The following is a 19,129-nucleotide window of genomic DNA, read 5'->3' on the forward strand; positions in this document are numbered from 1 at the left end:
TTTTTTTTTTTTTTTTGAGACGGAGTCTCACTCTGTCGCCCAGGCTGGAGTGCAGTGGCGCAATCTCGGCTCACTGCAAGCTCCGCCTCCCAGGTTCACGCCATTCTCCTGCCTCAGCCTCTCTGAGTAGCTGGGACTACAGGCGCCCACCACCACGCCCGGCTAATTTTTTTTTTGTATTTTTAGTAGAGACGGGGTTTCACCGTGGTCTCAATCTCCTGACCTCGTGATCCGCCCGCCTCAGCCTCCCAAAGTGCTGGGATTACAAGCGTGAGCCACCGCGCCCGGCCATAGTTTTAACTAAATGACCAGCATCTTTATAAACCGGAAGCTTGTAAATCTGGGAATCAGCCAAGATTATAAATATTTTATACTATCTGGGTCAAGTTTTGAGGTATCACATTGTTTGGCTATATTGTTAGTTATCAACAGTGGTTATGTTATTCCTAATATTAACTTAAATACAGTTTCCAAACTTACTGATTTTGAAATGTTGAAGTAATACAGTATTTTAAAGATTAGTTCATAATTTATCTAAATGTTTCTAGAGAGGTTTAATTTCAAAGTGGGAAAATAAATTACAGTCTTACCACAAAATTTGTTCTTCATAGTAAAATAAAGACAGCAAAAATCAATATATTGTCTTATAATCCATATTATTTCTGTTCAAAAAGTTATGGTCTCAGCCTTTAAAGGATAGTTCACTTAAACTTTTTTGGTATGATTATGAAGCTGTGTATACATATATATCATGGTTTATTAATGAATAAAAGAAACTTTTGAATGGAGAAGAGGACTGGTAGTTTAGTCTCTGCTTGCTAGGTAGTCTTCCCAGGTGGCAGAACCTCTGGTTTTAAACTGTGTATTCTCATTTCTCCAAATTCTGTTTACATTTATGATGATTCATTAGACACTTCATGATTATAAACAACTGTAATGAGCCACAAAGGTTCCTCACTCCTGAAGAAGCAAAAATTTCTATTGGTCTATATGCTATCTACCTGTTAAGTAATATTTTACTCTAGTTGATAATGAGACACAACTGTGGATATTTGCCATTCTCAGGCAAGTTCCTCTTAGCCAGCTTTTTTTTCTTTTTTCTTTTTTTTTTTTTTTTTAACACAGAGTCTTGCTGTGTTGCCCAAACTGGAGTGCAGTGGCGCCATCTTGGCTCACTGCAACCTCCGCCTCCCAGGTTTCAAGCAATTCTCCTGTCTCAGCCTCCTGAGTAGCTGAGATTACAGGTGTGCATCACTATGCCCGGTTATTTTTGTATTTTTAGTAGAGATGGGGTTTTGCCATGTTGGCCAGGCTGGTCTCAAATTCCTGGCCTCAAGTGATCCAAGGTTGTCAGCCTCACAAAGTGCTGGGATTACAGGCGTTAGCCACCACACCCGGTTTTATCTAACTATTCTAGATGCCCCCCTTCTGAAATATTAGTCTTCTAATTCAAAGTCTATGAAGATATAGAGAGTGTTCTGCATTTATATGCCATTTTGGTACCCTTCAGGTGGCTGTTCTGTGAAAGCAACAATCATTCCCTTGCCTTGCTTATAAAGCCCCAATGGCAGAGCATATGCAAACTAAGAAGAGATTCTGGGCACAATCAGAAATTATTGGACTATGCCAAGGTTTCTGTTTTCGGTCTCTCCCTGCTCAGCACATTTTAAGAGCTTACCTTAAAGCATATTTTAAGACCTATTATAAGGCCTATAATGTGGAAAAAAATTATCAAGACAAAGAGAATAGATCTTTCTCCTCTTCTTGAGGGAAGCCTTGGGTAAATATTATAGTAAAGCATTCTCATGACAATTAGTGATTATGGGCCAGGTGCGGTGGCTCACGCCTGTAATTCCAGCACTTTGGGAGGCCAAGGTGGGCGGATCACAAGGTCAGGAGATTGAGACCATCCTGGCCAACATGGCGAAACCCCATCTCTACTAAAAATACAAAAATTAGCTGGGCATGGTGGCACGGGCCTGTAGTCCCAGCTACTCAGGAGGCTGAGGCAGGAGAATCGCTTGAACCTAGGAGGCAGAGGTGGAGGTTGCAGTGAGCCGAGATCACACCACTGCACTCCAGCCTGGGTGACAGAGCGAGACTCTGTCTCAAAAAAAGAAAGAAGGAAATTAGCGATTATGTATCCTTTCAGTATGTTCATGTACAGGGGCTCATATGAGCAATTTAAAGTTTTAGAAGATATTTTATTTATAAATTAGCCAAGTTCTAACAATAACTGAGGATATGTTGCAAGACAGACTGGCAAAGTCCTACTGATGTATCGACACTGCCCACATCTACAGAGAGAGTATAACATCAAAATGCAATTCTAAAAACTTGTGCATGGTCTATACACAAACCAAACTAATGAGGACATTCATACTACCCATGGCTCTTATAACATGAGATATGAAGCAAACAGAAAACTAGACCTTCTCCCACATGAAATGTTAATAGGACCATTGATTACTCCTCAGTGGCCATCCACACTGGGGGAACATGCAGTCCCACATAATGGAGTATTAGATTATTACAAAGCTCCGATGACTTTTGCCAAAACATTTGTATTTACTGTTGCAAGGAGCCCTACTAGTTGACCCAGAAAGATGGTTTCCTATTTGAAATCCTGGCAACTTGGTCTGTATCAAGGCTTACCAGCAGATGACATTACTCAAACCTCAAATGGAAGGGATCTTATCAAGTCCTACTGATCTGTCAAGCACCAAGCTTTTCTTGTCTTCGATCCACAGCTCCCACTATAAGAAAACATCTTTCCTCTTTTCCTCAATTTAACAGCTTTTTGCTACTAATACATTTTATTTTTAGATATAGGAAACAGTGACATACTTCTTACATGAATTTCAGACTAGATATGTAGGTTACAGAAAATGTCTCATAATATCTTAAAACTGCTTAGTAGGTAAAACCTTTACTCTGACCTGGCCTGCTAACAACTGAACTCAACCTATGTTTGAGAATTATCCAACAACTTTCCAGATATGCTGTAAGTGAATTCCATCTTATAAAATCTGATAAGAGTTTTTAAAATGTCAAAGAAAGTCTTATTCCAGACTTCACTTATTTTTCCTACACCTGGATTATAATTTGCTTCCTACAAATACAGATCTACTTTGGCCCTTCATGCATCAAGCTTCAGTCTTGGCCACCCTGAACTGAGTCCAGGGCTTATAAAAACTTCTAATGTAAAACTTACTGTAACTATTTGTTTTGTCTGGTTTTGTCAGAAACCTATTTCATTGCCTTTCTTTGGAAAATAATATCTTTCTTAAAACCTGTCACACAATGTGGAGAAGAGTATGATTGCTAATCCTTTCACTTTCATCAGCCAAAGAAGAGTCACCACTCAGATCAACAGTGTGTGGTAGCCAGCAAGCACCTTGAAAGAGGACCATTTCCATGCTGTTCTTTCTCAGCTTTCTGGGCTGGTCACTGAGTTGCAGTTCTAAATTGAGTGGGAGTCACCATCAAAAATCAAATAAAAGTGAGTCTGCCCCAGCACTTCCCCCAGTTACATTAAAGAACATCCCCCAGTGTATTATTTTCTATGAGAGTTCAAAGATACAACAAATCTATTCCAGCACTTAAATGTTAGAAGTGTTAAATATTTATAATTCTGAATTTGCTCTTATTCCCTCCACCAGCAGATTTAGGAGATGGAGACACAGACAACTACACAATGAGAAATCTTCCTGGGGAGATGGGAGGAGTGAGAAGTCCTACCAGGATGAAATCAGCTTGATTCTACTGATGCTTGCTACCCCATATCATGAAAGTAGATTTAAGCCGGTCCTATGAATAGCAAATCCAGGCTGTAAGAGTCTACTTGGATAGACAAAAGCCTCAATTATAAAAACAAAACAAGACAAAACAACTCAAAGCTTACCTGAGAGTCTGTAGTTTACACTCTGGGTGTTTCAAGGCTTCGCACAATGACTTTACTCCATTATCCCCTATATCACTCCCTTTTAGGTCAAGATGCATCAGATTCTTGTTATGAATCAAAGAAGTAGAGATATCCTGACAACCATCAGGGAAAGTGATAAATTTCAACCTTCAGAAGAAAAATATGCAGGAGGTATTACAAAATCATTTCTCTCCTTGGTTACAGGATCCCTTTCTTTTCTTTTTTTTTTTATTATACTTTAGGTTTTAGGGTACATGTGCACAATGTGCAGGTTTGTTACATATGTATCCATGTGCCATGTTGATTTCCTGCACCCATTAGCTCGTCATTTAGCATTAGGTATATCTCCTAATGCTGTCCCCGCCCCCCCCACCCCCCACCCCACAACAGTACCCGGAATGTGATGTTCCCCTTCCTGTGTCCATGAGTTCTCATTGTTCAATTCCCCCCTATGAGTGAGAACATGCGGTGTTTGGTTTTTTGTCCTTGCGATAGTTTACTGAGAATGATGTTTTCCAGTTTCATCCATGTCCCTACAAAGGACACGAACTCATCATTTTTTATGGCTGCATAGTATTCCATGGTGTATATGTGTCACATTTTCTTAATCCAGTCTATTGTTGTTGGACATTTGGGTTGGTTCCAAGTCTTTGCTATTGTGAATAGTGCCGCAATAAACACTTTCTTCACAGAATTGGAAAAAACTACTTTAAAGTTCATATGGAACCAAAAAAGAGCCCGCATTGCCAAGTCAATCCTAAGCCAAAAGAACAAAGCTGGAGGCATCACGCTACCTGACTTCAAACTATACTACAAGGCTACAGTAACCAAAACAGCATGGTACTGGTACCACAACAGAGATATAGATCAATGGAACAGAACAGAGCCCTCAGAAATGATGCCGCATATCTACAACTATTTGATCTTTGACAAACCTGACAAAAACAAGAAATGGGGAAAGGATTCCCTATTTAATAAATGGTGCTGGGAAAACTGGTTAGCCATATGTAGAAAGCTGAAACTGGATCCCTTCCTTACACCTTATACAAAAATTAATTCAAGATGGATTAAAGACTTAAATGTTAGACCTAAAACCATTAAAATCCTACAAGAAAACCTAGGCAATACCATTCAGGCCATAGGCGTGGGCAAGGACTTCATGTCTAAAACACCAAAAGCAATGGCAACAAAAGCCAAAATTGACAAATGGGATCTCATTAAACTAAAGAGCTTCTGCACAGCAAAAGAAACTATCATCAGAGTGAACAGGCAACCTACAGAATGGGAGAAAATTTTTGCAACCTACTCATCTGACAAAGGGCTAATATCCAGAATCTACAATGAACTCAAACAAATTTACAAGAAAAAAACAAACAACCCCATCAAAAAGTGGGCAAAGGACATGAACAGACACTTCTCAAAAGAAGACATTTATGCAGCCAGAAAACACATGAAGAAATGCTCATCATCACTGGCCATCAGAGAAATGCAAATCAAAACCACAGTGAGATACCATCTCACACCAGTTAGAATGGCTATCATTAAAAAAGCAGGAAACAACAGGTGCTGGAGAGGATGTGGAGAAATAGGAACACTTTTACACTGTTGGTGGGACTGTAAACTAGTTCAACCATTGTGGAAGTCAGTGTGGCGATTCCTCAGGGATCTAGAACTAGAAATACCATTTGACCCAGCCATCCCATTACTGGGTATATACCCAAAGGAGTATAAATCATGCTGCTATAAAGACACATGCACACGTATGTTTATTGCGGATCCCTTTCTTTTCAATCTAATTCTTGGATATTACATGAATATTCTTTTATCTTATTTTCATCTAAAACAATTGGGTTACAACTTCAATTTCTATTTATGACCTGATAATTGACACTCTCAAGTTTTTTTTTATCTTAACGGAAAAGCAGGTGATAACATCATGAAAAGCAGAAGAGGAGCCTCTTAAACTTGTAATCCCAGGAATGACTATCAAAAATTATCAGGGCCATTCCAAGTACTACAATAACATTAATTCACAATAGCCAAATCTTTAAATAATCCAAGATTAATTCACAATTAGCATCAACTGATGTGCAGTAATAACAAAATACTGTTGCAAAACATGCTGTGTCATCTTGGGGACTTCGTTAGGCATACGGAGGCAGGTGTACGGAGGCAGCCCAAGCAAAATATTGAAGTTAAATCTGCCAATTTTTTTCCCACTTTCTACCTCCTAACTCAGTCAATGCCAGATATTTCTGATTCTTCTATAGTGTCTCTGCTTGTCCCCAATGCCCTTCTGTTTACTGTCCAAAACATCACTTTGTAACACCACCTTTCCTCCTTTCTGCCCATCACCCACCCTCCACCCTCACTCCCCTCACCCCAGGCAAGCACACACAGGAAAATAAAGCTTTTACCCATTTACAGCACTAACCATCCTCATCTAGTAAAAGTGCCTAAGGCACTCAGTAAATATAAATGACACCATCTCACTTATTAGGGAAAAGGGACCACAGTAAGACAGACCACATTAAGGTGGCACAGACTGAGAACAGTCATCATGGTGTCATCCCACTGACGCAACCCTCCCATACTAAGAAAGGAAGTCAGTTAACCCAGAAGGCATTGGCTATCGTGAAGATCTGGATTGATGACATCCAGTGAAGGGACAATATGGGGGAAATGTTTAGGGATGAGTGGAAAGGACATCCAGGAACCCCTTAATCAAAACATACATCTAGTTGTCTTACTACATCTATATGCAAGACCAAACCTACTCTAGATGCTTGAAATCTAAGGTCAGAACTCACCAAAAACACTGAAATCAGGAGGAAAATATTTGGTGAGAAGCCTGTCCCCAGCCCCTGCCCAAAAGAACATCTATTTTCAGTACTAATGGAAACAAAGATCTATCATTTGTTCAGTATTCAGTTCATACTAAGCAACAAATGTACCTTGTACATATTGACAGGCACAAAATACAGAGGAGATTAGGATCAGTTTCAGCTCCTAGTGGAGTCTTTACACAAAAGGGCAAGAGACATGTCAACAATCAACATTTTAATGTGATTATCTAGAATCCAATTAAGATAAATTAAAATTTAAAAAAGACTGACAGCATCTAATGTTGGCAAAGATTACCCTTATTCCTAACAGGTTAGGGAAACCTCCAGGGGTCTATTAACAAGAGAATGAATAAACAAATTATAGTATAGTTATACAATGGAATACTAATCAGCAATAAAAAAATTACTGAAAGTTGCAACAACATGGATAAATTTTAGAAGACATTTTGTTGAGCACAAGAAGATGGATATGGCCAGGTGTGGTGGCTCATGCCTGTAATCCCAGCACTTTGGGAGGCCAAGATGGGTAGATCACTTGAGGTCAGGAGTTTGAGACTAGCTTGGCCAACATGGTGAAACCCCGTCTCTACTAAAAATACAAAAATTAGCCAAGTGTGGTGGTGAGTGCCTGTAGTCCCACCTACTCGAGAGGCTGAGGCAGGAGAATGGCTTGAACCCGGGAGGCAGAGGTTGCAGTGAGCCAAGATTGCACCACTACACTCTAGCCTGGCGACAGAGCAAGACTGTCTCAAAAAAAAAAAAAAAAAAAAAAAAAAAAAGAAGAAAAGAAAGAGAAAGATGATAAATTAAAAAAACATACATACTGTATAAATCAATCAAAATGATTCCAAAAAGATACAAAGCTGATCTCTGGTGACAGAGATTAGAAAATGATTGTCTCTGAGACTGGATGGGGTGAGAAGATTGAACAGAAAGGGATAGGCTGGGCATTGTGGCTCATGCCTGTAATTCCAGCACTTTAGGAGGCCGAGGCAGGAGGATCTCCTCAGCCCAGAAGTTTCAGACTAGCCTGGGCAACACAGTGAGACCACATCTCTACAAAAAAAAAAAAAAAAAAGCCTGGCATGGTGGTACATGCCTGTAATCCCAGCTATTTGGGAGGCTGAGGTGGCAGGATTGCTTGAGCCCAGGAGTTCTAGCTGTGATAGCATCACTGCATTCCAGCCTGGGCAACAGAGTAAGATCCTGTCTCAAGAAAAAAAAAGGAAAGGTGTACAAGGGACCTTTCTGAGATAAATGAAAATATTTTCTATCTTGTTTTGGGTGTGTTGGTTATAAAGATGTTTACACTTGTCAGAACTCAACAAACTGAACATTATTTGTGGACTTTGTTAAATGCAAATTTTTCCTCAATAGAAAAATATTTAAGAAGATAGTAAGTTCCAGAACATGTCCTTGAAAGTGCATTGGTGACCTGCCTAGAATGTTTTAGCTCTGTGCTCTTCATTTAGAAAGTTCCTAATCAAGCCTGAAAAACCCATGTGAACAGCTACTACGCCCTGTGGAATCACTCTGAGAACAAGTTAGTAATGATCCCATGTCCCCAGAGGATTCCATTGTTCCTGTTTATTTTACACAATGGATTGTATTTGTTTAGCATTGGCTTCCCCTAACGAGTATGAGTGGAAGATGGGACACAGAAAGCAATTAGAATAACTCCATTAAATTTTTTCATACCAGACTTACAGTAGCTTTTGTAGTTTACAGTCTGGGTGCCTTAGTTCATGATGCAGGATATTCATTGCTGATTTATCAAGGTTGCTATGGCACAGGTCCAATTCTCTCAAGTATTCATTTGTATGAAGGACAGAACAGAGATCTTGCCAACAGTGAGTAATGCGATCACCATCCCTTTTCATAAATAATTGAGAAAAGAAAAAGAATGCTGATTTTATTTCAGCCTAGCCAACTCTCAGAGGATAGTATTGGGGTAAAAGTAAGTGTACTTTGGAAAGGCAAGAGCATCCAGTGCAGTTCCACCGTGGGCACAGTCCACCAGGAAGTCTTCCTCTGGGCACTCCAGAGGCCTTATTTGTCCAATAGCTCTCCCATTTCCCATCCACTCCCTTCAACACACACAAAATAAAAACCAAAGAGGCTTTACTTTAGAGGATGCAACTCAGGAGGGATAAGAGAGAAGTATTCAAATACTTGAAGAGCCAATATCAAAAAGAAAAATAAAATTTGGTCACAAAGAATATGATTAGGATTAGTGAGTAGACATTAGGTGTAAAGTGGTACAGATTAAAAACCACAGGCCTGAGCCCCAGGTCTACCACTTACTAGCCATATTATTTTAAGAGAGTTGCATCAATTCTATAACTTGCAAATTTTCGTCATCTATTCAATGGAAATGTTGTCTCCTTTCACAAAGTTGTGGAAATAGTGCATTTTAAAGGGTACACAAAAGCACACTGTAAACTTTAAATACTTTATGATTTAATTATTAGGAATATTATCAATAAACTCATGAACAAATAAAGGTAATAAAACAGGGGACAACCTGGTGCTTATAAGCTCAACAATGGAGCAGCTCTGAGTCCCAATTCAACTCTGCCACTCACTGAACTTAGTTATTCTGGAAAATTTACTAACCTATGTGAGCCTCAGCTTCATCATCTTGATAAATGAAGATAATAGTATCTATTTTTTAGGATTACTGTGAAGATTCAATAAGGCAGTATGTAGAAAATGCTTAGCAAATGTCTCATGCTATAAGTGTTCCTAGTAATCAGTAACTGTTATATACATATATATGTATATATTAAATATAATATATATAAAACATGTAAAAGTCTATGTGTTGCCTTATATATAATAGCTAGTCAATAAATATTCATTTCCATATCTTAAATTGGAATGAATGACAATTCATAGTGATGGTCTATATCACTTGAGGTCTTAAATTTATAAAAAGAAGATAATAAATTATTCATTCAAGGATTCAAGTGTTTCCTTTGTGCGAACACTAGATAAAATGGTGAACCATACAGAGCTCCTGCTCTCCCAAAGCTTACAATGTAGTTCTATTATAGAAGAGACTGAGGTCACCTACAGTTTTTCTTTTAAAACATTGGGTTCTCTGGCTCCTTATTTTAGCAACAATGCCAACTCTAGTACTAGATAACTCTACAACATAGGTAAGGAAAGCTAGCAGGAGAACTGGCAATCTAGTGGCCAGAATACTGTTCTAGCATTTACTATTAGGCATAAAAGACGTTTTAATGCCCTGTTAAATCACATCTTCTTTAAATAGAACTCTGAAGTCAGAATTAAGAAAATTGACTGAAGATTACTCACAATTTTCCAAGGTGGGTAAAGGTCATAGCATCAGGGCCCACAATTTCTACTCCCACAGTTTGCAAACAAATGAAATGTATGCTCTTATAAGAAAGGAGTGATTCTGCAATTGTATATAATGGTACTGAAACAGCTTGGATAAAGTTAGCAAACCAAGAAATTACAATCAGATGTGTGACCTCAGTCAAGTTATATGCCTTCTTGGTACCACAATTTTGTCCTAAGTAAAATGGAAATAATAGCACCTACCTAATAAGACTATCAGAAGAGTAAATGAGATCAAGGACTTAGAAGACTGTCAGGTTATGTGATAAGCACTCAGCCACTTAACTATTATTTGATGTGTGCTTGAATCAAGAAATTTTCTAGGTATATGTCTCTGAGTTTTGTAATCTTAAAAATAGAGATGGTTGCCAATAACATTAAATTGGATATTATGTTAAATATCCAGTTCACTATACAATTATATAGCACATAGGAAGTCCTCAATTAATTTTATATACATCTAGGAATGAATTCCATAGTTCAATTCTTCCCTCAGATTTAGATGGGTAGTCAGAAAAGGCAACTTGAGAAAGGAGGTAGAGTAGAATAATGTACGTAAAACACAGTTCATTTCTTTTATCAAAAATATTTAGCACCTACTATTTCTTACTAACCTCCAATGTCTCCAGATAGGCATTAAAGGGCTGAGACCCTTCACAAACTACAAAACAAAGGCCAACCAACGTCTGGGCAATAAAGAAAGTGAGCTAGGTCAGTACAGTACAGAGGAATATAATACAGAGAGATAACCTGTATTTACCAGGTTCAGCGGAAAATTTCTGGTCCCTTATTATTCTGGATGACATTATCTTTAGAAATCAAATATACTTATTATCATGGATGCAAGTTTGTGCCATGCCACATTCCTCCTTGAAGACTGAGGTGCTCATTCCCCCTGAGTTGTTGGGATTGTCAACAATTGAGAGTCCTCAGCCCAGTCCCTCTCCTGGTATTGCCTTCAGGTCAAAAAAGCCATCTCAGGAAAGTTTTTGCCCACTCCTCACCAGTAGCCATGATTGGTCAATAAGGGGTTTAAATGCTTAGCCTCCCTGCCTCCAGATGGGACAACTCCAAAAGGCTATCTCAGCTCTGGGACCTCAGCTAAACTCCTCCTCCCTCTGACAAAATCTACTTCTTCTCTCCCTTACAGGGCACTTCCAGGGAATGGCCCTAACACACTTACCAAGTGTTAGTTGGGAGGCTTGTTTTTAATATCTTCTTCTCAAATACCACAGTTACAGACAGCCTGATGGTCCGCAAACACCGGCAGTGCTTAAGGCAGAAAGAAGATACAAGCAAATGTATTTTCTCACAAATATTAATGGCAACCTTTGGGAAATATCTCATTGCCTGGCTCATAAATGCTTTATCTTGAGTCTCATACAGATAGTGAAACAACTCCAGAAATCCCAGCTGTGATGGAGAATAGTCACTGTTTCCTAATACTTCCATACACTGAAGTAACTTTGATTTTACCTTCAGTGACATTTTACAGTTAAAAGTCCTCTCCAGTTGCTTTACTCGATCTTCATTCAAAAGGCCAAACAAAAAGCACTTCATCTGTGTCAAATGGGGGTCTTTATAACTTGTGCTTTGAAGTAATGACTTCAAATCTTCAAAAGGCTGGCATGAAGGGTTCCCAGCTTCCCAATTGCCTTTCAACATATAGAACATAGCTGCAAAAAACTCCTGAACATGAAGGTGGGTGAACACATAGCAGTTTTCATACTCTGCATCCTTTTGAATAATATTGCTGTCCAGAAAACTTGAGACATCAGATTTAGTTAACCCAAGCCTTCTGAGATTTTCTCTGTAAAACACATAAGTCATAGTCCATATTCCTTTGGCAGCAACTTGGCACAGTCTTCTCAGCTGGGCTTGGTTGGGTAGACTAGGAGAGCGTCCATCTATTCGTGTGAACAAGCTAGAAATATAGCAGGTAAACAGAGCTGTGGTTGTTTGGCAGGTCAATGTGACATCACCACCCTTCTCCATTTGCTGCTTAAGACAAGTACAAGTGGCCCAGCACACTAGGGGGACTTGGCACATGCTAAACAGCATCTCATTGCTTTTTAGTGAACTGAATACTTTCATGGCCCACCTCTTATCTTCAAAAAACTGGTAAATATACTCCTCTCTTGCATCCTCAGACATTCCTAGTAGCTCTACATAACGGTGATTCTTCAACAACTGCTTTAGTCTCTTAGAAGCTGTGAGTCTTGCTGTCACCAATAAGGATGCCTCAGGGAGCATCACTTTCCTCAGCAAACTACTCATGAGGAAGGACACTGGGTGTTCTTGGGTCCAGTCTTCACACAGTGCAAACTCAGGTTCCTCAAAGGCAAAGTTCAGTTCATCAAAACTGTCAATAATAAACAAGAGGCTACTTGGCTGGGATATGATCTCTTCAATGCGGCCTTCTGTGCTGGGCCAGTCCTTTGATATCAATTGAGCAAAGCTTCTCTCTTTCAGCTGGTTAATTTCTCTCCCGTTCAGATAAAAAACATACGTAAACCTCTGCTGGTAGAGATTGCCCTCTGCCCAATCTAACATTGCCTTTCTCACCAAAGTTGTTTTCCCAACTCCAGCAGCTCCCTGAAGCACCACGATCTGTGGCTGTTCACCGGTTTTGACATCCACATCAAACAAGTGTTCCAACAGTTTTCTATCTTTCTCTGCAATTCCATGATGGAAATCTTCAGGCTTTCCAGCCAAAGACTTCTTGTCCCAAGTGATGCAAAATTTTTCCTTTATTCTAATTCTGTATTCTGTTCCATCACCTAAGTCAGAATGGCAAAGGTAAAAAAACAAAAACAAAGACACATGATCAAAACAAATTCTATGAAATGTAATGTCAAGAATAACGAACTTGGAGTTAGGAACAAGAAAGAACATGGGCTGAAATCAGAGCTGGTTTTGATTTTTTAAAAAATAATATAAATCAAATAAAAATATTCCTACAGATTTAAAACCTGTATTAGATACTGTAATAAAAACCAGAATTGATGATGCAGAAAAATGAATTTGTGGTGGGAAATAAAAACTGGATTCACTTTAGAAATATTTTTTCTTCTTTGTACTTTTCCTTCTACAGAGAAAAAAGGTGATAGACGTGGAGAACAGAGCTGTCATCCAGATAAAAAAGAAAACAGAGGCAACCATTAACAATAATAGGGAAGACCCCAAGACAGACCTGAATCTACAGATCAAAATAATTTTCTTTGTACAAGTAAAAAGTTAATAGAAATAAACATTGAATTGCAGCTTAACATTTTGAAAAAAAAAAGAAAAACATCCTAAGTGAAATAGAATGAAAATATAATTCATCTTTACCTGTTTAAGTCTGATCCCTCCTTTAGATCTCTATTAAAAGGATAGGATCTCAGGGAAGACCTCTCTGAACCTCATCGCTAGACTACTTCCCCTTTTTATATATTCTCAAAACAGTATATTTTTCATTCGCAGTACATGTCACTAGCTATAATTACTTTATTTTTAAAATAAATGATGCACTTGGCTAGGGGCTTCATCATTGCATGTTCAGTGTCTAACACATCTCCTTGCACATAAGTGTCAAATACATTTGTGCAATAAAAAAAATGAGAGAATACAATGATATAATTGAGTACTTTACAACTTTTGAATAAGGTATAATTATGGATACCAATATCCTCCCAAATAATAACCAAAAAAGATATGAAGTTTCTGGGAATTATATACAATATGATCCTCTCCTGGAAAAAAGGTGAACAAACTTTATGTATCTGAAAACCTATACCATATACACCAATATATTAATACTGGCTATTTCTGAATAGTAGGATTAGGGATGGGGAGTGGGAAAAGTGAGAAACTCACTTTATGTAACTTTAAAATATTTGAATTTTTCTAAAAAAAATAGCTCATTTTGCTTATGTGAAGTTTAAAAACAAAGATAAAACAAACAAATGATAACTAAAAAATCCCAAAAAGCAAAAATAATGATTGGCCAGGCAGGGAGAAGAAAAACACTACTTATCCCAAACTAAAACCTACCATGAAACTATAGTAATTCAAACAGTGTGATGTTGGTACACTCACAGAGAAAATAATCAGTAAATCAGTAAACTATCGCAAGGACAAAAAACCAAACACCACATGTTCTCACTCATAGGTGGGAATTGAACAATGAGAACTCATGGACACAGGAAGGGGAACATCACATTCCGGGTACTGTTGTGGGGTGGGGGGGGGGGGGGGGGGGGACAGCATTAGGAGATATACCTAATGCTAAATGACGAGCTAATGGGTGCAGGAAATCAACATGGCACATGGATACATATGTAACAAACCTGCACATTGTGCACATGTACCCTAAAACCTAAAGTATAATAAAAAAAAAAAAATCATTGCTGTACTTCTTATTTTCTATTTTGTACTTACAGTATTTTCCAAAGTTCCTATAATAAATAGTTTACTTTTATCACAATTTTCAAATAATAATTTGAAGACATTTATTAGCTATCTGTGTGCAATTATCTCCACATAAGAGGGAAATAGACATTAGGTTTGAAATAATAATAAAACAAAAATTGTTAGCCATGAGTTTTTTTCTCATACCACAAAGATATACTTCTTTATACTGCATCAGAAATTAAGGTCACAGTGGGATGTTATATTCAAGGTCATTTAATGTAACAAGCAATTTCTCTATTTTAGTCCTTGGGATGAAGTAAGTTTTCAATTATTTCTTGAATGAAATAATGTGGCTTGTTAGAATGTGGCTGGGTTAAGAATAAAGGTTTCTCACTTGATCTAATTTTCTTTCTACTGTAATTCTATTTATATAAATTGGAATTAAATTATGTAGAATTCAAAACAAAGTGGGGAAATGGTGTTAATAAACCAGTGGTCTGAAATCCCCAACCTTTTGGGCACCAGGGGCCAGTTTCATGGAAGACAATTTTTCCATGGATGTAGGAGGCAGGGATGGCAGGGCAGGGAGGGGAGATGATTTCAGGATGATTCAATTGCATTACATTTATCATCAGATTCTCATAAGGAGCATACAACCTAGATCCCTTCAATGCACAATTCACGATAGGGTTCGTGCTCCTATGAGACTAATGCAGATGCTGATCTGACAGGAGGCGGAGCTCAGGTAGTAAAGCTCGCATGGCCTACCATTCACCTCCTGCTATGCGACCTGATTCCCGAGGGGCCGCCGACCAGTAGGAGTCCGTGGCCCAGGAGTTGCGGCCCCCTGTGTTAACTATGACTGAGAAGAACTGGTTCTAGAAATCAGTTTTTATATGAACCAGTTGGTCACCACTCCTAGAATTTAATTACAGCACCATCTTTAAAGAAAGTAGATGTGATAAACTGAAAGTTTCCTCCCAGCTCAGTGACTTTTAGTACATAAAATATAAACATTAATACACCTTTGTGCATCAGCCCTTCTTTTAGCAGGCATTCTAAACACTGTTCTCTTGAGGACGTGCATTAACAAGGCCCCGATTCTGACTTTGGCCAGAGAGTGTTTTGCTGATCCTTTTTGGGTGACATTCAGGGAACAGGTGGGGTATTAGAAGAAGTTAACAAGATTTGAACAAAAGTCCTCGGGAGATAAATCGCCATCCTGTATCAAAACTTTGAATGCCTCCCAAATCTGAAGAAAGGCCTAACTACTCACCCAACACTGCCTCCTGATCTTCTTGTGTCTCTCCAGCCTTGGCATCATCTGGTCCTATACTCTGGGCCGACCCTGCAACAGGTTCCAATAGGATCATGACATTCAATGAAAACAAAGTGAGCTTTCATGATGGCTAGAACAGAGGCCAGCATTCTCATCAGTAGTCCAATTCTACGACTATCTGGATTTAAGAAAACTAGAGCTGCCAGAGCCTCAGACTCCATAAGCTTAGCTGAGAGAAGAAACAGTGTGATACAGACAACACTGAAGTAGGAGACCTCTTGCCATGGCCCCCACCCTGTAGCTCCAGGGCAAATAGTGTAGTGTATAAGCCTCAGTTTCCTTGTCTATACTGACTTCACTAGAATATGGTGAGGTGCAAAGGAGATAATGGATATGAATATTATATATATATATATATATATATACTTTTATATATATATAACTCTAAAGCCTTGTGTACGAGTAAGGAATTCTAGAGGTCTATAATATTTCATACCTGAGAATGACTAAAAATACTGGCTTGGATTACATCCAATAATAATTTTCAGCCCATTCCTCATATCTCAGCATATATGTTAAATTATATTTGATTCCCCAAAATGTTGCCTAACTTGTAACTTGTAGTTTAGGTGAAGGCACTTTATGGGACAATTCCTATCACTCAATTCGTTCAATCATTTCAACTGGTACAAGATGGATGAATTGCCCCCAATTAAGGAGCTAGGCTGAGTAACAGTACTCAAAACCCTTTTGCCTTTCCTTCCTCAAATAATCCAACAAGCTCCCCATGCACAAGACCACCATGGAGCTTATGTCCCCCAACATGGTTTAATCCCTAAATCCCTCCTACAGAAACATTCCACTGGGCTCCAGGAAATCCTTCCTGTCTGGCCCCTGATTTGCCCCTAGCATCACTCACAGTTGATCTCTGCTTTTGCTCTCTCACACAGATCCTTCAGGTTCATCTTGCCAAAGATTTTGAGAGACACACTCCAGGCTTTCTCTCCTGGATAATATTTCTTCATCAAATTGGCCAGGTCCTCCCGCCTGGCCTTCTTCACTTCAGTCCAGGGTGTCAGGCCATGCTCAGGTTCCATGGTCTCCTTTAGGAATAACTTGAATGTATTTAATTCCTCTTTGTTTAGCTCCTCCAAATACAATAGCAGCCCAAATTCAGGAAAGAAGGAAGATGATGATGAATCTGCCATCTTGTCCAAATATTCAGGCCTCTGTGGGGGGAAAAAAAATAACCAAAAGCACATGGAATAAATGGGACACATGAAAAAGACAGATTTGAAAATGAAATACTTATATAGATTAACACACATTTGCAGAAGCCCACTGTATTATGCTCGGTACTGACCTAGTGTCCTCTGTAATATATCTTCTTTCACAAAGCATTCCTCTGATATAGACCACTGTACTGTATATTTATTCCATCTTCTTATGATCTATTCCCAGTCCTACCACTTATGAGCTATATAAATGAAGGTAATTCCTCTCTTTGAACCTCAACTTACTCTTCTGCTAAGTGGGGATAGCAGAGCCAGCCTCTAATTTTAGTATGGATCAAATAAGATAGGGTTCATATATCACCCGGCACAGAACTGGCTCCTCCTAAGTATTGCTAACTGTCCGTCCTCATCCCTTCTATCCCCCCAACAATATCTAATATACATCTCAACCTATAAAACATTGTTATTGCACCGCTGCCAACACATTATTACTCAACAAACACATGCAATTAGAATATGCCACCATCTACCTCTTCTTGTCATGTCATTTCTGGTCTCATAAATCCATACATAATTACTGAGGTCTTTCGTAGTACACAAGCTCCTTTCATGCACTTTTCCCAACACTGCAGTTATTCTGGGTGAGTTCAGTGTTAAAGTGCATCCAAAACATCCTCATCTCATGTCTTTGACATCAACTCCCATGACCTTACTGCTCTCTGGCAGTTTACTCTGATGCTTTCACCCCAGGCTTTATCAATGACTACTCAAACTTTTAAATTGCAAACTTCCATAACTCATTTTCTACTAATATCTTCCAGTTAACTGAGTGGTTTCATGCCCTTACTCAGTGACAGTTCTTCAAACACTATCGAATCCTTTTGAGCCCTGCGTTTCCCCCCCATCAGCCATCTTAAGGGCCTTATTCAATTTTGTATTCAGCATGGGTGCTCCAATTAATCACTTAATCCATACTCTCCCAAGCACCATCAAGTTTTCTTAATCTCTTTTGGTGAATTGCCTGAAGAGATAGAGCTAGTAAGTGGTGCAGCTGGAACTCAGATCTTTCACTAAAATTCTTGCCCTTTCCAGTCTTTCATAATGTCTCCCCCAATTCTTGCTAATATGATTGGAAAAAAAAAGATGGATGGGGGAAATAAAAGTATATAGAAGGGAGAGTTTTTCTTTTAAACAGAAGGTGAATTGTCTCAAAACATATAGTAAATCTGGATTTTATCCTACAGTAATTGGTGAGCTATCAGCTGTTTTAAGGTTGTTTAACTACATGGTAAAAATATTCTAGATTACAGATAAATATGACAAAAACAAGTCCTATAGTAATTTTTTAAAAAACATAAGGGAAAAGATTTGAGCAAACTTCAAAAAAGAACTCTGAAATCTCTCCAGGACATAGAGAATATGGTAGGTGAGGGAAAGCAAGGCACAGAATACATCTTCCACTTCCTGTCTAGAAATCTACAGGTGTCACTGCATGTGGGTCCATCTTTATCTTTGTCTTTCCTGTAACAAATGAGGGGAGCTCTCTTCCCTTTTCTATAGCTTATTTCTCTACCTGTGATCTAAATCTCATAAAAAATTGTTCCCGAAGGGATTTAATCCATTAGAAATCTATCTTCTTGATCTTCAACTTCTCCTTGTTCCCTAAGTCCTACTCATTAGCACTTAAATGTGCCCAAATCTAACTTAGTCTTTTACAAACATTCCCTTTACTCCAAATCCCCTTTATCTTCGTAGTCAAACTTCTTCAATCTTCTATACTCTATCACCTATTGTATTATACCTCCTCAATCCACTGCAATAGAACTTATGCCACCACAATTCCACTGAAATAACTCATACCAATAACTTCCTTGTTACAAAACTCAAGGGGCATTTTGGGATTAAATTTTCCCGTCTCTAAGCAGGAATAGCAAGAGTACCTACCTCTGCAAGGATTAAAAAAGCTAATGCATGCACCTAACTTTAACAAGGTGCCATATGTTAATAATACTATTTTAACAATGCCTTACATCTTGATATTTACTTGCCTCTTTGCTGTCATAATCCCACACTTTTTTCATTT

At 38.5% G+C, this 19,129-nt stretch overlaps 1 protein-coding gene across 1 annotated transcript in view; it reads right to left on the reverse strand.

The window, feature by feature from the left end:
- Positions 1 to 19,129, reverse strand: part of NLRP14 (NLR family pyrin domain containing 14) — a 52,435-nt gene that overhangs the window by 18,304 nt on the left and 15,002 nt on the right. Inside the window, exons 2-6 of the mRNA XM_032168033.2 lie at positions 16,731 to 17,040; positions 15,809 to 15,880; positions 11,321 to 12,917; positions 8,479 to 8,643; positions 3,905 to 4,072 (exon numbers count right to left, since the gene is read on the reverse strand). Of these exons, the coding sequence (XP_032023924.1) occupies positions 3,905 to 4,072; positions 8,479 to 8,643; positions 11,321 to 12,917; positions 15,809 to 15,880; positions 16,731 to 17,019 (2,291 nt within the window). The 5' untranslated portion in view covers positions 17,020 to 17,040. The remainder of the gene's footprint in view (positions 1 to 3,904; positions 4,073 to 8,478; positions 8,644 to 11,320; positions 12,918 to 15,808; positions 15,881 to 16,730; positions 17,041 to 19,129) is intronic.

The sequence above is a fragment of the Hylobates moloch genome, unplaced genomic scaffold, assembly GCF_009828535.3.
Source record: "Hylobates moloch isolate HMO894 unplaced genomic scaffold, HMol_V3 SCAFFOLD_11, whole genome shotgun sequence".
NCBI lineage: Eukaryota > Metazoa > Chordata > Mammalia > Primates > Hylobatidae > Hylobates > Hylobates moloch.